The 27,610-nt window shown below is 38.4% G+C and overlaps 1 protein-coding gene across 1 annotated transcript in view; it reads left to right on the top strand.

The window, feature by feature from the left end:
- Positions 1-27,610, top strand: part of pdzrn4 (PDZ domain containing ring finger 4) — a 53,958-nt gene that overhangs the window by 23,185 nt on the left and 3,163 nt on the right. Inside the window, exons 2-7 of the mRNA XM_053641772.1 lie at positions 8,715-8,968; positions 11,168-11,270; positions 16,140-16,238; positions 22,740-22,802; positions 25,722-25,823; positions 26,726-26,851. Of these exons, the coding sequence (XP_053497747.1) occupies positions 8,715-8,968; positions 11,168-11,270; positions 16,140-16,238; positions 22,740-22,802; positions 25,722-25,823; positions 26,726-26,851 (747 nt within the window). The remainder of the gene's footprint in view (positions 1-8,714; positions 8,969-11,167; positions 11,271-16,139; positions 16,239-22,739; positions 22,803-25,721; positions 25,824-26,725; positions 26,852-27,610) is intronic.

Genomic DNA, 27,610 nt, shown 5'->3' with positions numbered 1-27,610 from the left:
CAATAACCACCCAAATCACAATATCCTCAAAAGCCAGCTACAGAATTTATGCAAATCCACCCACAAATCAGACATCTTTCCACTAAAAATAGAAATTCTCAAAAGGCAACTAGAGGTAGAGAAGTTGTTCGTGACCCTTGAAGTTTAACTTCATGCAAATTAGATGCAAGTGGTGCAGTGGTAGTTTTTTTTCCCCCTCTACCTGTGAAGAACAACATATTTCTTCATATTCATTGCTACTAACAGCTCCTGAGCCAGACGGTGAGACTCCGCTGTATAAAATGCATCTACTGTATGCAGTTTGTCACTGTCTAGTAGCAGCAGAATGAGCCAAGAACACTGTTTTGCTCTTCACGGTTTCTGCCACCTACTTGATGGTCTTAAGTTTTAGTTTTATGTACCTAAACAGTATATTAAAAACATCATTGAGAATGTGGGAAAAAAAAGGGTCATGTTTCACAGTGAGAGAAAAAAAGAACTGTAACACCCACCGGATTCCAATCCCAGTCACATTGCTACTTTGCATGAAGTTGAACTTCACTCAAATTGTTTAACATTGCTCTCTCCACGCATTTGGCATTGTCTAATTGTCACTGTGCCATTTCTTGTTATTATCATTTTCTAACAAATGTTCTAATGAAGCACATCATGTTTCACCATGTCACCAAGTCATAGGCGAAAGTTTCAGCTATAAGCAGATCTTGGATGTTGCCTGTCCACATCAATTTTTCACTCATATTATATTGCTAGCTGCCAGAAATTGAGAACTTCACCCCATATGGCAAAATCAGCTTTCTTTACCTTCATCAACTTATGAAGAAATGTAAGCATTTCCCACTGATTCACGTCCATCTGTAGCTAACCAAACTCAAACATACCGTCCTAACAGAACATAAATGAAATACTCAGGTTGCTCAGAAGGAGAGGTACCTGAGCAAGAAAATTGCTCAAATTCATTTAATGTGTCTGGGCGTAGAGTTGAATAGGTTCTATTAATGTATAAAATAGCTAGCGGCTGTGCTGTGCTTGTGTTTTATGCTGCGGTGGGGTGAAAGGCGAGATGTTCAGCTGCTTGATGTTGTGATGTGAGGGGCCACTCAGATTTCCCTTGCGATCTTCTCATAGTTTTTATTTCGCAGTTCCGTGTCACTGGAGCAGCACGGCGTGTGCTGGGACCCGCTAAAGCGGCCGCTCTGTCTCCCCCCGCATGATTTATGTACTCATAACATCTTTACTGTATCACACCGCTCATCGTATTTTAGTCTGACACTTATTATTGAAATGAGACATTTAGCCCGCTTGAATGAAGACCCAGTGGTGGCTAGTTGGAGATATGACTCTCCTTGGCACTGGGGAATTACCTTTTCTTTTCTTTTTTTTTAATTTAATACCAGTCCTTGGTTTAAGCGGCCCTGTGCCTCACACCAACACTGGATTTTATTTATGAAAATGTAAATTGATTCCTGGGACACAAAGGGCTGAGTCAGTGGAGCATTGTTGGTCACTTGAGAGGAATTCAGTCAGTCAGAAAAAAATGGGCCTGTCTGAGAAAACGAGTGCGGCTGACTTGAGCGCAGTGCCCAGAGTAGGCTCCTGGCCACGCCCCTCCCTCTCACATCCAACATCTATTGTTCCTTTGTTCATAGTGAAAACAAAGATAATTGGCGGCTCATCAGAAATCGATTGAAGAAGATGCGATGCCATATTGAACTCTTGCATTAGGTTTTATTTCACATACTTCTACATGTCAGAACACTTGTCTATATAGATTTGTCTGCTTCAGCCCCTGGCTGTATGAGTGTGGTTTCTGTGCTTCTGTGATGCTGTAAGACGACTGAACCAGAGTGAGTCCACTTCGATCTGAAGAGACGGTGTGGTCGTATTACACAGCCTCTCCCTTGTGGCTTTGGCTGAGGTGTCATATTCAGAGATGTCTAGTAAACAGAAATATAATTGATTTGAAGTGCTACTGACCTACATGCTATACACTATTCATGGTACTTATTGTCTATTCTCACTTTTTATTCACGTCAGTTTGTTTCATGAATATATTATGTAATTCAGTTTAATTTCTTTTAAATTCAGTTTTTATTTGCATAGACATTGGCACAAAGAAGCTTTACAGATATTCAGATCCAGATTTAGGTCCCTAATTAGCAAGCCAGAAGTGAAAGTGGAACCTTGATCAACACTTAATAGTGAAATTTTGCTCATAACAATAAACAGTCATACAGTGAATGGGCATTGACAGAAAGTACAAATTGCAACGAAAATATATAGGATGTCAGTTATAAGAACATAGGCTGACATTAGGCTGACAAAAGGCATCAAATGGAAAAGAAAAAAAAAACAAGCTCTGATCAAAACGTGTATATCAACCCAGAGCTTGAGGTAGAAAATATTCCTACTAAGATAATATTGAAAAAACTTCTGAGTCTGCACATCCACAGGGCACAAATGTTTGACTACAAAAGCAGCACAGAAAGTCATTGTGCAATATTTTCTATTCAGCATGCCTTTTGTACAGAAATAGAGTAGTGATTCAGGAAAGCTACAGAGATGCTTTTGAAAGACAAAAGAGATTTCGAGAGATATTTTTGATTGTGTATACATGTCAAGAGACCTGTGCTTACACCTATATTGACACTAGATGGTTTTGAGTGACTTCCTGAATGTGAAAAGGAAGTGCTATTGGATTAGGCATGAAAAGTGTTCTCTCCTGATCACAGATGCTGTTATTCAGTGTGCAAACACGACCACATGCAACAGCGTTCAGCCCAAGGCTTTTCCATTACATCGTCCACTGTTCGGCACAAAAGAACCAGTGGTGTGCAAAATATCTAAAGTCAGTTTCATTTAACTTTAGAGATTGAAGGTATTCAACAAGTGTGTGATACTATTTATTTCACGTTTATGGATTATGCTAAGAAGTTTCTCAAGGGCAGCATTGAGCACCTATGAGCATCTGTGGAAGTGCCATATAATCAACCTCCTGCTGGAAACACTGATGAAAAAACAAGTTTGCTGGAGGAGGAAAATGTGGTTGAATTTGATCAAAATTATTCTTGGAAGAGTTGGTCAGATGGCGTGTTTTGATCCCAGGGACATGACAGATTTCCTGTATATCTAAATGGATATTAAATTTACATAATAGGGTCATAATAGGGTCAAAAAGTTTCCTGAAAAGCCCTGATCATGTATAGGCTTTAATACAGTGCTCACTGTAAATAAATAATAACATCCATAATTAGGAATCAAATTAACCTCCTAACCTATTAATAAGTTATTCCTCTTAAAGCATATTATTCAGTAAGAATTATTCAGTACACTAAATCTAAAAGGTAAGCTGTGTAGTTATAAGCATGAGGAACTTCCTAGGAATTTAAGTGGTTACAATGGGTCCAAAATGTGATCCATATCATTTTAGGTGTTTGTCCACAAATTGACCCTACATCCAGGCTGCCTTTCATGCTTTCATGTCCTACTACATACTCTTGAGTCTACTGCTTTCTTCTAAGTGCAAGTCTCATCTGGTTAAGCTGCTAATTGCTGTAAAGGTCTACAATCCAATTCCATTCAATTCGGTTTTATTTGTATAGCACATTTAACAATAGACACTGTCACAAAGCAGCATTACAGGAGGCCGGATGTAGATTTAGTTTCCTAATGAGCAAGCCAGAGGACATTGTGGCAAGGAAAACTTCCTGAAATGACATCGGGAACCAGAGGAACCAGACCTAAAAGGGAATCCATCGTCTCCTGGGTGACACCTGATAGATGAATTATACTGAAAATCATCACTCATCTTCACCTGTATACTATGAAGCCACACAGTACTAAGTGTGGTGAGAGCATGTTCAGTATGAGCACCAGGTTACAGAGGTATCCTTCCAGTATCCTGGTGAGATTACCGCTGACAACAAATCATTCAGTTGAAGTGCGGAAGCTCCAAAAAGATGATGTATCTGTTCTCTATATATTATATACAGTATAACTACTTTCCAATCTTCACGTGCCTGGTTTCAGCCTCACACAATGTAATGCAATGTGGCCTTCTGCTGTTGTAGCCCATCTGCCTCAAGGGTTGGTGTGTTGTGCTTTCTGAGATGCTTTTCTGATCATCACAGGTGTAAAGAGTGACTATTTGACTTACTGTAGCCTTCCTGTCAACTCACACTAGTCTGGCAATTCTCCACTGTGTCATGCGGCATAGATGGTTGCAGTTACAGATAAATGCTTAATTTAACAATACGGCAGATGCTAAATGATACACAAGAACTTGGTCACAAGAAACATGCAAATGGGAATAACAAGATCAAAGAACAGAATGTCATGCACAGAAACAACAAGGCTTATAAACAGAGGGTGATACATTGCATCGTGAGTCTGTTCGTGACTAGGTATTAGTGTGTGTGAGTGTATGAGCATGTGTCATTGAGTGCATGTGCAAACAGACAATAATCAGCTGACATGGAGCGTGTTTTCGGCAGTGTAGGCCATGGCGGCCATGTTTGTATGCTGTGCGAATTGGAGTTCAACAATTCCGCCATCGACATGACACTCTGTATCTGTTACAACTCTCAAGATACATTTTACATCGAAGGTGATACATGTGTATTTACATAAGATGCACTTCTGCAATCCTGAAACAGTGAATACATCTTCATTTACATTGTAGCTATACGTATAGTTTATGTGAAACTACACAGATATTAAAAATACTTCATATAATGTGAGACCGCTTTAGATGACGTATTCTGTCCGTATTTGCATTACACTCTCTGCATGCATTGTCCTTGTGAGTTACCTCGAACATCTGTGTGGCATTAGAACGACATTGTTAGTGCTAATTCACTGAAAGGTAGCAGAATGCTAACAGCATGGTCTGGTACATGCCTGTAATGCCTAGAATTATTCATATTCTATCCCTCAATTAGGGACTAATCAGTCCATCTGGAGCAGATATAAACAATAAGCAAGAAACTTGTTTTGTTTTTCCTTTTAAAATGGTTTCTCTTCCTTTAGCAAGGCCACATCTGCTATCAGGCTAGGAGCTGGGAAAGGCACTGCTAGCACTTACAATTTGTTCATTTTCCTCTCAGCCTGCCATAAGCTATAGGCATGCTCATTTATCTAGTGCTGCTTCTTTGTCTGGAATCTCTCTGCTTCAGGAATCGTGTGCCGGGCCGTAACAGAGGCACTTCACATGGAACCACAACAATAGGCTTTGAATGCTGACTAGCAAAAAAAAACACCAAAAAAACAAAAGCATGTAGAATCAGGTTCAAAGAGCAAAACAGTGTGGAAATGGAAGAGGAAAGTAGCGACCCAAGTGAGATGACTGCCTCCGTGTCTCATTGTGTTGATTCCATTTTTTTTTTTTTTTGCCTCTCTCCTCATGTTTGTCATGAACGTCTCTCTGGAGATTTGACCTACTTTATCGCCTAGCTGATTAATGCAACGTTGCTTTACACAAAGGTCACTCGACTGAGCAGAGAAGCATCTTTAAAGAGAATGTTATTGGGAATGTTTCTCACTGGCAAAGGTGTCAGAAATTACTCTTGTATGGTCTCAGGGCATGTCAGTCATCTCACAGAGTCAAGTGTTATATCTGGGGAGATCACATATAACGGAGAATGAAAGGAATTATGAAATGTGTATCATTACATATAGAATTATTACATTATATACAGTAATATGGCCATTATTTGAATATGGAGACAGACATTTACACTGCCTGATTTAGGTATATGTGCATTTCTCTCTCTCTCTCTCTCTCTCTCTCTCTCTCTCTCTCTCTCTCTGTTTGTTTGTATGCCTCTCTCAAACTGTCTCTTCAAATCCAAATGGGAGAAAACGCTGGGGGCACTGCAGTGCAAAGCAAAGAGGGGGGAAATTGTACTGGTTTGACCATAATCGAGGTGCAGATCTTTATCTTGCGTTTCAAAGCCTATTCACGGGAGTATTTCATCCGTATTGTTCTCTCTCTGGCTCCCAATTACTGAGCTAAATGAACCACAGCCTTTCTCCATATATATGCCATGTGCAGAGCAAAGATATTTAACTAATTAGGTAAATAGAGGCACCAATCGCACAGCTTCGAACTGAGACTGACCACTGAAGGAGATCATTCTGCAGATTTTTAAATGATGTAGAGATCATGTTTGTGCTCTCATCCATCTCAGAAACACATACTGTATTTGTTTTTTGGATTAATTTGTCATTTATAGCATCCTGGGAAGCATGTAATTGCTTTATTATTCATTTAGCTGCAGGGATGGATGTTTCAATAGCTAATCAGTATTAAACTTGAATTATGCACAACATTAAAAAAATATTCATGGTGAAAGTTTTGTGACTGCAGGCAATAAGTAATCCCTTCTACTAAATGTAGAAGCCCTTTGTTGTTTTGATGCTTCATACACAGAGCATTGTTAATTGGTTTGAGCTGTTCTTCCACTTGGATATTTGATGCACTTTCTTGGGTTTCGACATGTTGTCAAATTTGATCCATTTGTTTGCACTGCTAAATGTTTAAATGTAGCGAGCTTCAATATAAATTATGAAGAAGTCTTTCTTTCATTAGGTCACACCTGTTTAAGAAAGATTGATGTTTTTCATTACTTATAATAATATTCTGTAGTGAAGCAGAATTCACTAACCCCCCCCCACCCCCCCCCCCCCCCCCCATTTAAACTGAAGCCAGACTGGCCTCCAGGGGACGGAACATAAAGCAGCCTGCTATTCGAATACATAACCGCTAGCCTTCAGCTAACATCACGCCCCATTCACTTCACACGTTAATAGTCATCTCTCTTTGTCCATTTAGGAACTATACCAGACAAATTGGAGAGGTTTTTAGAGAATACCTTATATAAGGTGTATTTATTCAGTTAGTTAGAGATGACCCCTTTCATGCAGAGAGTCCACACTTAGGGCCAGTTAGGCTGTTTTTTTTTTGTTTGTTTGTTTTTTTTTAAAATTAAAATATAAGATGTAAATCGTCTCCAAATCGCTTGGGACTATAACATAACTGTAAATTAACATATATTATGATCTGAATTTCTGCTGTTCTCTAGATTGCTTGGTGTTCTCAGTGCTGGTTTATCTTTAAAAACATTCTACACAAAATGTCAAATTAAGTAAGAAGAAACTCCAACGTTTTCAACATTTTATGTTTTAATTAGGTGTTTTTTTTTTATTTTATTTTTTATTGTTTGCTTTAACTTCAGAAATCAGCTGCATCATGTAAAAGTCCTGAACTATTTAGATTTTATCTAGAAATATCTTGCTATATTTTGTTTACACAATATATTTGGGTAGAAAATGCTACATGGCTAAACCAATATGCTGTTTCATGTAAGGTGTACAGTAGTATGTTCTAGACCAGTGGTCACCAACCCTCTTCCTTAAGATCTGCCTTTCTGCAGGTTTCATCTCCAACCAAAATCGAATGCACCTGTTTTAGTTGATCTAGAACTTCTTAAGGTGATGATTAGATAGTCACGGTGGGCACGATTATGGTTGGAGCTATAGTCTTCAGGAAGGTACTGTAGATCTCCAGGAACAGAGTTAGTGACAAATTTGTGTGTGCCTTCCATTTGCACATAACCCTAACCCTAACCCTGCTCGATAAGTTTATAGAGTACGTTCTATTGTATATGGGCCTTTAAGGTCTTTGGTGAAACATGTAATAATTTTGATTTTAGTCATCTTGTGCATAGTAAACTTGATTACCATTTTGTGGATTTTTTCCTGTAGGGTAAGGGAAGTTTTTTTTTTCTGCCAGTAAAAACTTTCAGATTCTGTACAGAATGAAGTTGTGCTTTTCCAATCTGGGACCGAAAGATTCTCTTAATCCAAACTTGAATAGGATTCCTTCTGACTGATTCCATACCGGAATATACTGGAAAGAACATGAAAATATCTGCAGTAACATGTAAGGGATAATCTACAGCTAGGTGTACGTAGCAAAGAACCACCTGACATGAAGCGCCGTGCACTAAAATCAGGTAACGTACACCTATCCATGGATTATCCTGCTTATATCATGGTCACTTGCCAGCACTGACAAGTTAAAGCTGCCGCTGATGCTTGCAGTGCAAAATTTGACTGAAAGGATGAAAATAACAGTTCATTTTTCTTAGCTTTTTTATATACAGTCTCTAGAGCTAGAATTCTACCTGCTCTAAATCATACACAGAGATAAAAAATAGAGCGAAAAGATTACATTTATTTGAATGAAATAAATAGTCATTCGAGAGTGAGAGAGAGAGAGAGAGAGATTGTGCATGTGTGAATTACCTGCATCTGTTCCGCATCTCTACTAATAATGAAGCTGTGAGTAAAAATGTATGTTACTATGGTTACAGTTTATTTACAGGCAGCGCATTAAATTAAAACTGACTGGAACTACCTGTGGTATATATGTTTTTTAACGCACACCTTCCAGCCAATCAGAATCGAGTATTCGAACAGGCTATGGTATAATTAAAGTTATTTCCAGATTCCATGAATCTGGTATTCCACTGTAGGTGTTAGACACTTCATACAGTCACAGTTTAGACAGCACCTTCTAGAATGTGTATTATAGTTATTATCACAGGATTTAAATAAAAAAAAATGTCTTTACTCTATTAAGAACTATTTACAGACCTGTTTGAACGTAAGAGTGCTTGATTGTGATGTATGCTGTGATGCCATGTCTCCTCCAGGTAAATGGGAAGGACTTATCGAGAGCTAGCCATGAGGAGGCAGTGCAGGCCTTCCGCACTGCCAAAGACCCCATTGTAGTCCAGGTGCTCCGGCGGCAACCGCTGCCTCTGGGTCAAGGGTCCTCTCAGGATGTCCAGCTGGTGGATGTATGCACGCAGACAGACATCACCTTCGAGCATATCATGGCTCTCGCCAAACTCCGACCTAGCAGCCCTCCTGTGCCAGACATTTGCCCTTTCCTGCTCTCAGACAGGTAAGAACCACTGACTGCAGGCTAAAATGGAGTACTCATTACTGAAACACCAGCTGAACTACCAGGGATTTACAAGCTGTTAATCAAACCTGGACAAGGCTCTTAATTTCTATACCCTAGAAGTTTGTTACAAAGACTCTTCAGTCACAAATGTTCCTAAATTAAAGACCACGAAATCCTAATGAATTTTAAATGCATCCTGGGGTTTTCTGGAAAACTGCAAAGGAAGCTAGAGCACTCGTGTTTTTTTTTTCTTTTCTTTCTTAATTTACTTCAGCTTGTTCTCAAGTTCCTCTCTGAGGAATTGTGAAATGTGAACAAGATGTAGTTTAGCATAAAGAATATCTGGGTTTCCTCCCCTGAGACACACCCATGGTGAGCCGTGTATGTGGAGGTGTTTGTTTCCACAGTGCTGTGAAGTTATCTGAGCCCAGCTCTCACACACCCACAGACAAAGACTGTGTGTAAAGGAGGTAATTATTACCACACAATGGCCCTTGAATAATTAATTGTCTAAAATTTGTCACTCATATAAGAGTCATGTTTCATTTTGAGATCCCGTTTGTGTTGGGTACTTTGATTTGGACTTCTCAAATGAATTTTTTGTCTCATTAGACAAAGGCGACAGAATCTGATGACAAGCTTCATTAATACTCATATGACAGCCAAACGAACTCTGAGGACTTTCACACACATCTAGCACTTGTACAACCACAAGAAAGAGACTTTTACAATAAAGTTGAAAAAGATAACTCATTTCTAAAGATAAGAAGCCGTTAATCTTTTGAAATTTTTTAAAAATAATTAGTGTGTAATATTTTCTTAGAATACCAGCAATTATTAGTATATTCCTAGGAAAAAGTGTACACAGTAATGAAAAGCTAATGGACCTATAAAATAGGAAACCATAGTTGCCAAAATTAAGTCCAAATCTATTCCTATAGCCTACAGCAGAGCCCCAATGTAATCAAGCTGTCCCATAAAACTAACGCTCCTGTTGGCTCCTCATCTGCTATCAAGTGCCTCAGACAGAGAAGTGATTTTTATATATCCAACAACTGCATTTTCTCCCCACTGTACCACACAAGCGATCATAAAAATGTGTAATTGTGTTATATTCACATATTGCGGCATGGCACATGGCAGATCCAAAAAAATAAACCATTGTGACATTTACAATGTATTGCATGGAGGTATACTGTGATATGTTCAGCTCATATAGGTTTGCTATTTTCATAGCATCCAAAATTCTGAGCCACAGCAAGAGTTCTGTATATTAAGGTTCACATAGTCCTATATATAAGAGTATATTAAGGAAAGGTACATTTTCCTCTAGATGTCTGGAATAAATCTTGTGTATTATGGGAGAGAGGTGGTCGGCATGGTTTCTCCAAGGACACGGAGGCCAGAAAGTGACAGTATCATTAAGAACTGAAGGGTCTATAATGATTCCTCAACCCCCACGCATGACATCATCAATGATCACGTATGGCGATACTTTATTCACTTATAATTTCTCTCGGAGAGGAGAGAACAAGGACTGCATATGAGTCAGTGAGTTGAGGTAGTGAGACCATGAGTGAGTGATTGAGTGAGTTAGTGAAACAGTAAGTGATTGAGTGAGTTAGTGAATGAGTGAGTGAATCACTGAGTGAATGAGTAAGTGAGTGAGTGAATCATATGAGCGAGTGAATCAGTGAGTGACTGAATCAGTGAGTGAATCAATGAAAATGTGAATCAGTGAGTGAGTGAATCAGTGAGTGAGTGAGCGAATCAGTGAGCAAGTGAGTGAGTCAGCGAGTCAGTGAGTGAATCAGTGAATGAGTAAGTCAATGAGTCAGTCAGTAAATCACGGAGTGTGTAAATAAGTGAATCAGTGACTGAGTCAGTGAGTGAATCAATGAGTCAATCAGGAAGTGAGTGAAATAGCAAGTGACTCAGTCACAATGTACATACAACATACAATTACTCTCATCTCTCTCCATCTTACCTCCTCTGTCTCAGCATGTCTCATCCCCATCTCCCGCTATGACCATCTTTCTACCCTACTGTTGCTCTGAGTGCTTTATGATTCCTCTTGCGCCCTCTTTTCTTCAGTATCATTTTCTCAATGCTTAATTTCTTCCTCACTCATTTATTGTCTATTCACACTGTTAAGTTTTCACACTGCCTTACACATTCTCTTCTTTTTTCCCACAGCTGTCACTCCCTCCACACCATGGGCCAGGAGTACTATGAGGGGAGTGAGTATCTTTCCAACATGCCAGCTGAGGCTGAGAGGACTGATGAGTTAGAGTATGAGGTAGGACATTATCCTGTTTCCTCCTGTCACTTTTATTTTTCACACTTGATATCCACCCAGCATGAATGCCTATAATAGACTTTTCCTAGGCATAAGAGCAGACCTGCTGGTAATACACTCCCCATGGTTGTCCCCATGGGTCCCTTCTGACAGATGATGGGTCACAGTCATGACCTATGACCTATGATCACAGCATGGTATATAAACGGTGGGGGTTAAAGCATGCTGTTGCCCTTGGATGCTGACACCATTGTTGCATTTGTTTAAAAATCTGGCATATAGTTATAGTCTTCCTGTACCAACCAGTCTGGTTTTCCAGATATCCAGATAATCTAATTTAGTTCCATATTCAGGCATATCACAGACATATTGACAGTCTGGATTCCTTCAGATTATTATTATTATTATTATTATTATTATTTTGTAATTGGTTTATTGCAATAGACGTGCTCCGACATTAATGATATTATGATCACATGGTTGCAGCCAGACTGAATGAACATGGCAAGCAGGCTGAGGCTCTATAGGATGGCTGCAGGCTACACAGCAAAATGCTTAGTGTTGATTAATACCCTGTTGTGTTTATAAAAGTCCAGCTGGATGCAAATGAACCCTGTAAGAACTAATTCAACAGTGTAGGTGTTTATTCAACCCTGGCGTTTTCACTCTGAACTGGGTAAGCAAAATAATACTTAAGGTTAATGTAGGTGCTACGCATTAGATTCACTGCAATATTCACCCCAAAACTATATAAAAACCAATAGCAAGCATCGTGTCATTTAGAATCTTAATGTTCCTCATTTTGTGATGCATTATAGAATCAATCATATCGCTGATTATATTCAGGTCTGACAGTTTCCCTCAGCTTACATATTAAACATATTTTTAACATGGCCTGCCAAAAAAAAGGCACAAGCTTCAAGATTTCTTCATTTCCATAGCTGAGAGGAGACTGTTTGTTTCCAAGCTTTGAGTGATATATGAGAACCATGATGTCGTTATTTAACCTGAATTTGTTTGAATGCTTTTCCCCTCCAAGCGTGAGCTCCTGCTTTTCCTCAAAGATTTATGCATCCACTCGTGCCTCCTGCTGCTTTCATTAAGGCAGGGTAAATGAATTATGTGCTGATCTACACAGCTCATTTCTATTAACTGATCCTATTAGATTGTACATTCTCCTTTTACTGTATTTCATGTTGTACAAATGTATCTACATTTACCATGTCAATAGGAATATTTGTGGATAGAGAGAGAGAGAGAGAGCGAGAGAGAGAGTAGTCCACTTAAAGTAGCGTATTTCCAGAAAATCTGTGTGAGGGATTTGAGACTTACAAGCTAGTTTTTGAGGTTTTACAGTCTATGCTATCATTTCCATTAGGGGGAAAGAAAAGGTTTAATACAGTCACTTAAAAGTTGCTTGAACGATAGACCATTATTATTATTGTTTATTTCCAGCATTTAAAAGTGTGCCATCGAGTTTTGAAATAAAGTGTGGAATTTTCCATTTCCAGGCCCTTCAGTCTGCTGATAAGGAAGAGGAACTATTCTTCTCTTCCTCTTACTTCCCCCAATCCCTAACCTGTTCTTTACATTACCACCTTGCAAATACACACTTGTTATGACAACATCCAGCGCAATTTGACGGTGGGCAGTCACCTCATCTAATCTCTCCAACACACACGTTCGTTTACCATCGTCTCAACTCCTCTCATCTTCTCTGTCTCTTTGCTTCCCTGACCCTTGGAATCACCTAGAAAATGCAATCATAGCGAGCAGGACGCAACAGGAGTAAGAATGTTCTGCAAAGAGACTGTATAAAAGAGATCAGATGATGCTTTCAGATTTGAGCCACTGAGGGGAATAATACAATACGTGTATTACACTGCGAACCCCCGGAGAAGGAAACACATTGTATGAGGAATTTCCTTTTTAAGGCCTGAATTGCAGGTGTTTGCAGCTGATAATGTGGCTGCCAATGCTGTTTACGCTTTGTGTTTTCTCTCATTACATAAAATACACTGACTTTTATTAGAACGGATAGATTTGTGACTTATCTGTAATCAAAATTAATAGAGCATCATTGTCTTATTGAACAATATCACTAATTAGTTTTGCGTATAATTATTGTTTGGTTTTTATCTCATGCCAGTGTTGTTGGACTTATGATACTAAACACAGTGCTGTGGCATCCATTATATTTTTCTAATTATTATTATTGAAAGACAAAAGTATGATGACTGACTGCATTAGTGATAGATTAAAGCTCAGCAAACATAATAGAAAAACCTCCCAGTGTATCATTTTTATCCCTGCATATCGTCTCCCATTGGTTTTGATAGAATTATTTGCAGTGCCTTACTCCCTTCAGTAGCCTAGCACTTGGAGAAGTGTTCAATTAAAGATCTGAGAGCATGTCTGCTGGAGTGCATCAAAAAAATTGAGACACAAAGCCTGACAATATAGTTGCCTTCCTTTTTGGCCTACTGCTCAGGGGGGTAATTAGCTGTGCAGATGCCTGGACTGGTGAGTTTGTGACGGACTACCACTGTTTGATGAATACAAAGAGAGAAGGAAGAGGACGTGTAAGTGACCTCTGGCAGTACATGCAGCAGCAGGCTCACTCTGCTACTTGGAATACTTGCAGTAGGAAGCCTGTACCAAATACTGCTTAGTGAAATTCTTACTTCATAAGCGGTCCCCCTGCACAGCAACTTACTTACAAATTTAAAATTTCCACAATCCAATTGTAGGTCTTGGTTACAGTTAGTTAGTTACAGTTACATTTATATAGCACTATTCTAGACATTCGAAGTGCTTTACAATGTATGGTGGAAATCTCCTCAACCACCACCAGTGTGTAGCATCTACCTGGATGATGTGACAGCAGCTATAGTGCACCAGAACACCCACCACACACCAGCTATTAGTAGAGAGGAGAGAGAGTGATGTAGCTAATTCAGGGATGGAGATTATCAGGGGGCCATTATAGAAGGGTCAGTGGGGGAATTTCGCCAGGACTCCGGGGTCATACTCTTTACGAGAAGTGTCCTGAAATTTTTAATGGCCACAGAGAGTCAGGACCACTGTTTAACGTCTCAACGGAAATATGAAGATGTCTTAGCCCGTCTTCTGCTTGAAATCCATTAATCCTTCTCACTCATCTATGTAAATTTGAATTCTTATATATATATATATATATATATATATATATATATATATATATATATATATATATATATATCTTGTTTTTTACGTGTGATCGAGTTGATATTAAAACAGTGGATTTGTACTATATCATACTGAGCAGTATATAGTAGTACAAAGATTGCAGTAATAATAAATTAATAATACAGGTAACAGGCGTGTAATCTGTATCTGGTTGGTTATGTTGGTTGAATAAGACAGCTCATGTCTTCAGCAGTGCTATAAGTATGCGCCTGGGCATTTCCCCTGTATAAACATTATTATAAATAATTTACTCCTGTCACGTCAACCTGTCATATTACATCTCCTGAAATTCTGAACTACTTTGCAAGCACTTCCTGTTTACACAGTATATGAAGTAATCTCAAATGAGCAATTATTGTGATGTCTTGCCGACCCTTGAGTGTGTGTAAGTTCTGAGCTTTATATTGAGTGAATGCTTTTTTGCCTCATTCCTTGAGGCCCATTGTGTTCATGTTTCATGCTAGGTTGCGTTTTTACCATTGTGCTCCATACAACCTTGACTTCTGGATTATGTATTTGATTTTGCCCAGTAAAGCTCCAGCACATAGATCCTGAGACCTCTTCAAGGTTGAAACTAATGTTTTCTGACATTGGTGTAATTTCTTCTCTTAAGATGCATTGGATTTTGCAAAGAACATTCACTCCAATGCATGATTAAACATTACAAGGTCAAACTGTAAATATTGTGAAATTGATTACAGTTTCACAAGCCTGTCACTCAAATTTGAAATGTTCTCAGGTGAAGTTGCCTGTTATTGTTAGTGATGCTATGATTTTAACCGAGCTCACTCTTAATATCTCTACCGTGGAGCAACCAATGAATTTTTCATCTGCACAGCAATCACTGCCCGAATAAATAAACGTGTCATATTATAACTACAGTTTATTAAAAAAGTAATCATTAATATTGGAAACCAAACTGAGTCCACCAGTGTGTTTAGAAGTCCAGGAAACACACTGTAACACACTTACACACTGTCACTGAAGGAGAAAAACACAACTTATAAATGGTTTACTTATGAATGTATAATTGTAGTAGGTTGCATTGTTGTATTATTGTTTGTAATAGTTATTGGTGTAAATCTTATATAACATTTTTAAGTGCAGTGGTGCTTTAAAGTTTGTGAACTCTTTAGAATGTTCTATATTTCTGCATAAATATGACCTAAACATCATCAGATTTTCACACAGGTCCTAAAAGTAAAGTGAACCCAATTAAACATATGAGACAAAAATATTATACTTGGTCACTTATTTAATGAGGAAAATGTTCTCAATATTACATATCTGTGAGTGGCAAAAAGTATGTGAAGCTTTGCTTTCAGTATCTGGTGTGACCCCCTTATGCAGTAATAACAGCAACTAAACATGTCTGGTAACTGTTGATCAGTCCTGTATATCGGCTTGGAGGAATTTTAGCCCGTTCCTAATATTGGATCGTGTTCATTTTTGTCTCATTTTTTAACTAGGTTCTCTTTGCCTACTTTTAGGACTTCTTTTAGGAAAAACCTGATGATGTTTTAGGTCATATTTATGCAGATATATAGAAAATCCTAAAGGGTTCACAAACTATCTATGTATCTACTAACGTAAGTGTAATAACAGTAGGGGTAATGTCCAATGATTGTTTTCACCATATAGGAGGTAGAGCTATGCCGCCTGAACAGTCAGGAGAAGCTCGGCCTCACTCTCTGCTACAGGACAGACGATGAAGATGACGTTGCCATCTATGTGTCAGAGGTGAGCTTTTTTTCTTTCTTTTTTTTACCATATTCAATCATTTAACATTATTCTCATACCCAAAACACAATGCAAGTCTAACAATAGGCATCAACAAGCTCTGTCCCTCTTTGCTAAAAGCACATTATGATTCATGACGATTCATGATTCATGATTACCCCCTTAAGGGTCTCTTCTTGTTATTAAGTTGTTCATCTTAAACTATATTTTTCAGTAAGTATGAATTATTCAGTAACTACACTGAAATTAATACGAAAGTTAGGTGTTAAGGAATAGGAATAAGGAATGTACTCCTGTCAGCTCCTGAGAGTTTAAGGGGTTAATGGTAGTTTTGGGGCTTAAAATAGACATATTATATATTGTACTGTATAAGGGTGTGCAGAAAGCAATGCAGTATTTCTTCAGCTTTCTACTGTGACTGGTTGCATATCTTTAAACAAAACAAATGCCCAAACACAGTTCAGCCTTTTTTTTTTTTTTTTTTTTTTTTTTTTTTGTAAACTCCTGGTAATAATGCTGTTCATTAATTATTTATGAAATCTGATGCATATCACAGCAAGGGAGCATGTTTGTTTTTTTTGTTTTTTTACTCTTTGAGGATTTCTGTGATGTTGACAAAGAGAAATATGCCTCTGATTATTATTCCTATTCTGAGAGTCATGTGGGTAGCATGTAAATGAGAGAACACACCCGTTGTAAATATATCTTAATCAAAAGTCATATCTGAGTCTGATGCCCAACTAAGTGCTTAGACTGATAAATATGACTGTATAGTGTTTTATTTATTCTTAAAAATGTGCCAGATTTAACAGCACAGTAGTAGAATAATATGAATGATACTGTACAATGTAAAATTGTATATTTTTTTTATTAAAAAATATTTTAATATATATATATATATTTAATATATATATTTTTTTATTTATGTATAACTGTATATTTTACAGTAATTTACTGGCAACAGGCAACAATACATATTTATCTAAACATACAGTATTTACAGTAAAGTACTATAATATCTTACACAGTATACAATAACACATAATGCAGTACGTTTGCTCATTTGGCCGATGCTTAAAAAAACAAAAAAACAAAAAACAAAAACAACTTACAATTGAGCTGAAGGTTAAGGGTCTTGCTTAAGGACACAACCATAGCAACTTGGCAATGCTGGGATTTGAACACATGATCTTCTGATCTGCAAATCAGACCCTTAATCATAACCTTAGCATATGATTACAGTTGTTTATTGTTATATAATTTTTACAGTACATTATTGGCAACCCTGTTGCCAGTAAATTACTGCAAAATGCACAGTCGTTAGCATGAAAGTTATGTTATACAACTTGTTTTATTTGTGTAATGTTGTCATAATTATGGCAGGAGTACTTGGTAACTATTGTCATGGTTTCACCTGGAACCAATGAATTTATAAATATAAAACCATGCAAACCATTTAAGGTAATATTTGTTGTGTTAAGCATTCCAGTTTCTAGAATTGGTTGTACAGAATAGCATCCTTCCAAAATGCTTTCAATCATCCATATCAAGAAAACAGTCTAGGAGGTGGGCAGATATGTTCAAAGAGTCTAGTAAAAATGAGAGCAGTGTGACCTCAGAGGAGCTGTGTTCAAAGTTGAAAAGATATGGCAGTGAATCTGCAGGAAAAGTTTTCCGTATTCAGACTAAAAGTGTGCTAAACACGATTTTCTTGGTGGCCTGTTTAGTTTATTGACATTGCTTGCATGCAGTTCATGACTTGCCAGGGTTTTCTTGTGTAGAGCTGTATCTCTCACAGAGGAACTGATGTGCAAATCCTTAACCACACATTGTGTGAATCTGCTGTGCTGTGCATTGGGCAAACACTGATTGTTTGAGCAGGGAAGTATACCAATATATCTGGGACTAAACCTAAACAATGCGCAAAAGAAAAATAATGCAGTGTGAGACATATTTCAGTGTAATATTGCCACAAATGATCCTCAAGGTTCTCATTGTAAGCAACCAAATTTGTCTTTATAACATGCAATGCTTTGCTTCGTCTCTCTGTTTTCTGTGCTACAATAACAGATTTATTATGCATACAAATATGCACCAATTTTGTATTAACTCATTACTACATGCACTTTCAATGCAACCACTGATAAAACACACTGGCCAGGTTACATTGCCTGGGAAAGATTTATGAACAGATGAGATAAAGACAACCCTGTCCAAGACTGAAGAAAATGAAGAAAACACAAGCTGGTTTTATTTGTGATTAATTCATCCAAATGTTGTCCCCTGAAATGTGGGCAAACAAATATCTTAATAAAGATATAAACAGAACTGCCAACATCTACACTTTTGCTGTATCATTTACCATAACATTTGGATTGTCTAGCTTTGAGTTGTGAATTCGTGAGCTTCAGTCTTGTGAGTAAATAGTAAGAAGAAGGCAAGACTGGCTGTTTTTTATTGATGCTTGGTGAATATTTGGGGGAAAAACATGTCACCTCTGCATACTTCTACCCACCAGAACCAACCGACCGAACGCAGCCAACTAGATGATGTCATGTGATCAATTAGTCTATGTGCTATCAGTCTGTTTGAAGCTCAGGGAGGGAAAATGACATTGGTTAACTGTATATAAAAAGGTAGAATATCCTTCAAACAAGTATTCTGAATGTCTGTATCAAGAGACAAGTATCGTTTATGCTGTTAGCATGGAGCCGTCCTGTCCACTGCCTGCTAGAATTATGCAATAATGGCATCTCTGTATAAATATCCAGATTGCTTCACTATAAGATCATTTCAGCTCCAATGAGCTAGAGAGCAAATACTTGTTCACTGCACTACATATGCAGTGTTTAATTGATTTGTCCACAATAATCTGTTTTAGAAAAGGAACCGACCTATACAGAGCTTTACTAACATGACAAAAGTTTCTCTCCAATGATCATGGTATGTGTGCGTAAGAGTTGGTCTAGAGGCTTTTTCTCACACTTGTTAGCATCAAAACCCACGTTTCTGTTCTGTCGCACTTACCCACTGGTTCGTTTGAAGTTGCATCAGAGCTGCAACATGCTCTAAGAGAAACTTGCACTGAATATAGATACGTCAGAGCCAGTCAGTGGTTACAGGTTTATTAAAATCTTCACTCCATAAAATTGAAGACTGCAGAACCATGGCCTGCTCTATGTGCCATATTATAGCTGCCCTTGATGTAAAGCCTTTTCTCACAAGGTTGTAAAACTGGAAAGTGGGATCCTAGTAACTGTATTGTAATGCATTTTATGAGAAAAGGATATTCATGTTGAAGGCAGCAAAGTTATTCATTTGTTAAAATAATACGAGAACAAAAACTATAGTAGTCATAATATAGAACTAAGGATGAACTGCAGAAACAAGCCACTATAATTCTGTACGGTGATAAATCTTTAGGTCAGAGCCCTTGAATGAGATAGCATTTATAGTCTTTCTAGATGACTATCTACAAGACAGAATGCTACAGCTGAGAGGCTGCTTTAACAGATCAGCAGTACATATCAGTGGTATCTCTTAAAGGCAGGATGGCCGTGTCAGAATGAACACACACAGGGTGGCAGGTAATCTTTCTAAAGAGCTGCGACTCTGAGAAGGCCTGGAGTGTTATGAAGATGGAACACTCCAATTGTCAGTCATCTCTGGAGATGCGCCTTGATTGGACAGAGTGAAACAAATGAGGCAAGACAAGAATTGATTAGCCTCTGAAAGATGGGCCTGCCCACTTGCTTAGTATCATTAGTGACAGTGGATCTATGGGATGGCTAAACTGGGGAACCAGTCAAGCCTTTATAGGCAGTGAAACTTAAATAAGAATTAATGTGACACACTGCCTGAAGTCTACAACCCATAGACAGAGTAGCTTCACTGGTCAAGCTTCCGGGCCTGTAACGCAGCTATGCTCAGATAGTGCTTGTTTTGGGCGATTTGTGCCTTCTGAAAGTGATTTAGTAGTGTGTGTGTGTGTGTGTGTGTGTGTGTGTGTGTGGCATCATGGACTCTATCAAATATCAATAGATATTAAATGAAAACCTGACTGCCTCTGCCAGAAAGCTTAAAATGGACCATGGTTGGATCTTCCAGCAGGTCAGTGATCCAAAAAATGCATCAAAATCAACACAAAAAGGGTTTACTGACCACAAAATCAAGGTCTTGCCATGGTCTGTGGGGTGAAATGAAGAGGAGAGTCCACCAGCATGGACCTCGAAATTTGAAGGATCTGGAGAGATTCTGTATGGAGGAATGGTTTCAGATCCCTTGCCATGTATTTTCCAACCTCATCAGACATTATAGGAGAAGACTCAGAGCTTTTATCTTGACAAAGGGAGGTAGCACAAATTATTGACTAAAAGGGTGCCAATAATTGTTGCAAAACCTGTGTTTTGTTTGCAAGTGTTTGATATCCATGAGAGCAGAGTATTTTTGTGAATTTTAACAAAAGATCTAAAGGTTAAACAATAAAGACAAATTTTGACAGGTAATCTGGGAAAAAACAATGGCTGTCACTGTTGCAGATTTTATTTGCCAAAAAGTATTTTAAAATAGGTTTTGATAAAATAGAAATTTTGCCTATACACTGTAAACCCTAATGTTGTTTTTACTTAAACAATTAAGTAATCATGACTAAACTTGTTTTATACCACTAAGTCAAAAATTCATTCATTAAACGTATTTACCTACAAAATACATAAACTTGAATTCAAGTTGAATTCAAAACCACGATTTATTAAAATAGCTCACTCTGGTCTTTCTTTTATATGATTGGCCATGCAAGAAGGTTCGCCTGGCAACAAGAGAACTAATGCACTGATTGGTAGATAATTGCAAAATGCAGTCCTCCTCGTCTGGTCTGTTACTGGTAGCGGTGTAATGAAATTCAAGAGTTCATCATGAGTACTAGAGATGACTCTGTGTGTGTTTACAAAGAAATGGCAATCATGTAAAGGATGTTTTGTAAATGAAGTTACTTTTTTGCTAAAAAGTTACTTGTTTGAGGACACCCTGTATTTAAATAGCCTATACTTGAGCACCAAGTTAACTAACCTAAATATACAAATTTTGGGAGATCCCATTACTCCTAAATTAAATTGAGCGAACGAGTTTACTCGAGCAATTGAGGACAATCAAATTGTTAGGTTTTTCAGTGTAATTTAAATACTTGGACAACTCCAATCTAAGAAAACATAAATATTTCACCAAAATGACATGGAAATATTCTGTTTATTTATTTTTTAATCTTCCTACAAAGATTACATTAGGTAAGGAGTCAATTTAACATAAATGTGGTGGCTAAAACAGTCAATCTTTGTGAAAAGATATCTAAAACTTGTGTGCTTTCATCACACAGTGAAGATCATGCTTCGATCAAGTTGTTGGATAGTTATGTGCCAAAGCAAAATGGACATAAGCCTAACTTGGCTAAGATACATGTGAAAGGGAAGGATATTTCAATCCAGAAAAGCCTGTAGTTTTCGGAACTGCTGCATACTGTATATAGTAAAAAATGTGAAACGTTCACCATGTGCAGCAGGTATTTATAATGATTCACCTGCAACAAAGCGGCTGTTTTCTGGAATTTTTGTACACATCACCAGTAAAGATGCACATCACAACCTACTGAAAACATTTTACTGTTAATATAATGTTATACTTGTTTTTTCTGTTCTTCAGCCTATTCAAATGTAGATTAATGTAGATTAAAGCACAAGCTATTTGAATAATCATTTCCTTGCATCTCGATCTTGAATGTAATATTTCCCATTAATGTCAGACTGAGTTTCTGATTGGCTAGTGATGGTGATTTATTGATCATTTTGTGCAACAAAGGTTTGATTTATGACCATGTTACACATTAATATTTAATCATCTGAGGTATAAGACGAACGCTACAATGCGCTAGTTTTAAACTACTCTAAACGTATGGTTTAAGACTGACTTTACTCCCTGAACATCGTTCTCACACTCATCTGGCGTAATTGGCAGCAGATCTCTACATGCTTCATTTGATGTACTTTTCAACAAATGGCAACCTTTCTTTCACGTTCTTAAGGTTTACCTGTTATTTCTCTCGTGTGGTAAACTCTCAAAGGTCATGCACATGTGTTTTTATTTAAAGTAGTCTTTGAGTCTATGCCTGCACCTTAGAGAGTGTTCTTGATTTGTTCAACAGCCTCTTCACGATTTGACCGAAAAATCCTTCACCACTTTGGTCTTTCAACATCTGCCAGGTTGTGCACTACTGCACAACTCAGCAGCTTGTTTTTTGTTTTTTGTGTGTGTCAGTATTCAAAACAATAGTGTCTGATTGATTTATTGTGATTTTTCAGCCGCGGTATGGCTGCATTACTGTCACTCACACTTTGTTCTTCACCTTGAGAGACAAGAACAATAGACTGAAAAAACTGGTAGAAGTGTCTATTTACTTATGAAATTCATGCCTATTCATTCTCAATGATGCATTCTTCCACTCTTTCTTAGATTGGACCTAATAGCATCGCAGCCCGAGATGGTCGTATCCGGGAAGGGGACCGTATCTTGCAGGTAACGTTACTTCTCGATCCTCATTATACACTCATGAGGAGCTCTTTGGCAGGGCAGCCATCGTCTCGCAGTCAGAGGGCTCTTTCATTTTTAATGGCTGTACATTAAGCCTGCATGTAACCCCTCTTGGTGTAGGAGTCAGCAAAGACAGCCCACAAGGGGAGCACACACTTTTGAATCCTACTTTAGTGAGGCTTTAAGTCTTTAAGGCAGAGAGAGGAAGAGAGTCAGAGTCAGAGCAAGTTTTCCAAATGGTCATTACAGGGTCATTACTTGAGATCTTTTTTTTCCTCCTTCCTTTGTGTGTGTGTATACACCCTGGGCAGGGATGAATTCTCCCTGGCATCATTAGCCAGGAGCAGTGTTGCTGTGCTGGTCACATGAAGTGTTAATGTCTCCTTGTGGAGCATTTTCGAGTAGGTTATTACAGGCTCTCTGGAGGTTCTGTACTCCATGAGTAGATATTTTTGGATATAACCACAGTTTCAGTACTGCAATTCTTAATCCATTTTCTGCTGATCCAGAGGAAACTATGGGGTTATTAGCTATTTAGGATGTTCTGGTGACCTTAACTGGTAATCTTCTTTTGGCTCACTGACAAAAAAATAAAATAAATCTCTGTAAAGTATCTGGGCCGCCAGTTGCCTTCAGAATTTATATCTGTAATGGGGAAAATTAACATTTTAAATAAAATATATGAATAGTACTCCTGTAAGAAAACTAATTTGCTGGTCAAATATTTTTCTTCTAGGAACATTTTGACCTGGACCAACTTGAGACAGAAAAGAAACAGCAAACGCTGTCCTGCTTGTCCTGACCTGACCAAGCCTGTTTGGCATTCATAGAAATTCACAACAACTGCCTTGAGGCTGGCGTATGAGTCTGTTAGTTACAGTTACATTTATATAGCGCTTTTGGAGACACTAAAAGCGCTTTACATAGTATTGGGGGGGGGGGGGGTGAATCTTCTCAACCACCACTAGTGTGTAGCATCCACCTGGATGATGTGACGGCAGCCATAATGCGCCAGAACGCCCACCACACAACAGCTATAAGTGGAGAGGAGAGAGTGAGGTAGCCAATTCAGTCTGTATCAAGCTAATGTGTGTGGGTGGATGCACATGCTTATAAATGAGTGTTTCTTTGTAAATGAATACCTGTGTGTGTGTGTGTGTGTGTGTGTGTGTGTGTGTGTGTGTGTGTCGGCGAGTGATTGGTGCTGGTTTGCAGAGTAGAAAGTGTTATCCCAGCCATGACTGCACTATTACTCATCTTGGAAAAAGATGGACGCTGGCTGTCACAGGGCACTTAATTGTGTGGCTGGGTGGATGCAGGCAGGAAGCACTCACGAACACAAATGCCCTGTCTCATGAGCTTTTTTCTTCATATGCAATAAGGAAACATCACCTCCTGAACATCAGTAACTGCTAGCACTTACAGCAAGAAAAAAAGGCTTTTGAATGAGTGTAGTAACATTTCTTAATGACGCTCTGCATCAGTGCCTTCAGACCAGTGCCTTCTCAGTGGTTTCTTAAAATACATTAAAGGAGCATTAGGCAAGATTTATTAAGATTTGAAAGTTTAGGGTGCTAACAGTTACGTAGGCTGAATAACAGTTCCTTGAGCCTGCTCCCCATTCCTACCCATGTACACAAAGCTCCGCACCCAGAACTGTGGCTCACCTAGCTTTATCATTAACCATGAATGTCATGACATCACTTTCAAGCACACTCTGTGTCTTCAAGTGCTTGAAAGCCAAGTTATGACACTTGAAACATGTGGAATTTGGCATATTGTGATTTATAAGACTGGGCAATAGTGCTGTTGGTGTCTTGTTTTTATTTGTAATGCAAAAAAAAAATGTAAAGCAAGCCATTCTATCAACCCCCTTCAACAGTAATTCCTCATTCATGGAAAAGAAGTGCTGATAGTCATTCTGGGTTTGCTGCATTTCTTGTTAAGTTTCTTTGAAGTAAATCCATTTTTGCTCTCAGGAGAATTATCAGGTTGCTTGCCAATTTTACACTGAGATGGGGCAGAATGAAGGGGAATTGGGGAGTGTCTATAAAATAACTGACAGGAGGCATATCCAGGCATAAACAAACATTCCAGACTGTAATGCAGTTTTCCAAGTGGGTTTTCTCAGCCACATAATACACTAATACACTAAGGCCTACATATTGTACCTATATTTGTACAAGTTAGACTACTGCACCTTTAAAGCAACAAACATTCCTAATTGAACTTTGATAATATAGTCAGGCTTGACAGGTGAGCTACTTTTGCCTTGCTATTACAGGTTCTTTTTTTTAATGAGATGTTTTGCACACATTAGGTTAGGCCAATAATGTTAAAGGTTTGAGAACAGGTATGGGCTTGTTAATGCAAAGAGTGAAGGTCTATTGCATACAGTATGTAGGCTGTAGTTATGACTAAACTGTAGTGAATTATCAGGTCAGTAAGCCACTTTAAATATTGTAAATGCACATAAACTTGCTGTGTGAATGATTTGACTTACACACAGTCATAGGTATTCGTTATTCATGACAATATATGTAGCAATACAAGATCTGCATGCAAGAACTGTTCAGGAAAACTGCACTTGTTTAATACTGCTTTGTTAATATATACAATATAATATGATGTTACCTTGTACATATTACAATGTGTTTGACATTGAGTTCACGATTTCTGCATTTATTACAGGATTTTAGAAGGGACTGATTTGTAGTTTTGATTGAGTTTATTTACTACTGGGTTGTTTGTGGGCTATTTGTGACGCACAGAATACATTGTTCGTATTCTTCCCTCTTTTGTTCATTGTGCTTCCTTCCTTCTATATAGGGAAAAAGGCCTCATGAATGGTGTCTTCAGGTCAGACTGAGATTAATCTTGGCCATCGCTGTGTTTCCTCCACAGATAAATGGTCAGGATGTGCAGAACAGAGAGGAAGCAGTGGCTCTGCTCTCTTGTGAGGACACTAGAAATATTGTATTGCTTGTAGCCAGACCAGAGGTGCAGGTGGGGAGACACACACACACACACACACACACACACACACACACACACACACATATATAAATCTCGCCACACCAACAGGAAAATAATAGCAGAAAAAGCAAGAATTATACACCATTAGATAGCATAATAGCCTCATTTGATGTACCCTCAGACTCTTAAAGGTGTTTCCCTTCAGTACTCAACAGAGCATAAAAAGGCTTGGCATTTAATTTTATTTCTGCCAGTAAACATGCCTAGAGCAGAGGATGTGTCCTGCCCTCTCCTCATGCTGATCACCAACACATTCACCCGGTCATGTTTTATTTTCTTGCTATGTCGGTGTAATTGACTTCCAGCAGTCACCCATAAAAAACTAATAGTGCACTAATACTGTATGAATTCAAACCCTTGACCAAGTTGAACGGCCCTGACTGACCAGTGCAGCGGAGCTCATCCCACCATTAATGGACTCTCTTCTCTTTCTCCCTGTAATTAAATGCATCTCTGATAATAAATTTGAATCCATAAATATGGATCATGCTTTATGAGTGAGCACCAGGCAGAGAGCTGATGTAAGAAATTAAAGGAGAGGGTCAGAAGGCCACTGTGCTGTATATTGACCATCTGATATGAGAGCCTGCTTCATTATATGCCACATGCAAAGTTTATTATCCTGGAGCAATCTAATGAGCATTGCAAAATTTGATAAACATAACATGCGCAGGCTTGTTTTACAGTACGAGACCACGATCTGTCCGTCACAGTTTAATAGACCGTGAAAGCACAGTCTAATAGACTATGAAAGCAATTTCTATTTTTCATAAAGGTTCGAATGATGCTTTGTTTTGTTTGTTTGTCTTTGTTATAGTGCTTGGCTATACCCAGTTTATGTAATAGAGTAAATATCTTTCTGATTTCTGCAGTTGGAGGAGGCCTGGTTGGATGATGAGCACACTGAGTTTTTAGAAGAACTCAAAATGGAAATGCTGGAAGAACAAAGAAGAGAAGAGGAAGAGATAGAAAGAGCAGTCAGAGAAGAGGAAGAGCAGGTTGGTTGTGGAATATTACAGAATATTAAACATGTGTGGTGGTGGTGGTTGGGCATGTTTGTCATGGATCATCTTTTTTTTATATATATATATGGTATTTGGCTGAATACAAAGGCAGCCAAGGTCATCACTGAAAAAAAAATTCCATACTTGGATTACAAACAGGCATTCTGCGTTTAAAACAGAAAACATATGCAGTCTATTAAACAGGCAAACAACAGACTGTGGGTACTAGAAAACTAGTAATGCAGGAGGCTAAGAACTAGGAACTGAGGAATAGGATCTAGAATTGTGATCACACCCTTGCAAGATGAAGACAGACGGGTAAATACACACAGGATAATGCCACACAATAAAAGAAGGAAAAGGTAAAGGTCCTATGACACTGCTTAATGCATGGCTCAGGAGGGGAAACAGCAGGGGACACAGATCCCAGGACAGTACTGGTGGTGGTAGGGTGAAGGGACTGAGTCCTTTGAACTGGTATATGGAGTGAGGTCTGGGGCAGAAATTGGGTCAAGACAAAGATAGAATTGGGGACAGATGGAGAGAACTGGATATGATACTGGAGCTGGATTAAGGGCCGAAACTAAAGCTGAGTCAAGGGATGAAATGTGACATGAGTAAGGGGCTGAGACTGGCACTGAGTCACACAGACTGAGCTGACAGCAGCCACAGAGACGGAGTCAGTGTGTGGGATTGAGCTCATGGGAAAGAGAGAGGACTGAGAATGAGTGAGAAGCAGTGGCAGAGATTGAA

The sequence above is a fragment of the Ictalurus furcatus genome, chromosome 14, assembly GCF_023375685.1.
Source record: "Ictalurus furcatus strain D&B chromosome 14, Billie_1.0, whole genome shotgun sequence".
NCBI lineage: Eukaryota > Metazoa > Chordata > Actinopteri > Siluriformes > Ictaluridae > Ictalurus > Ictalurus furcatus.
The sequence above is the reverse complement of the archived record's forward strand: the minus strand, read 5'-3'. Positions and strand labels throughout refer to the sequence as shown.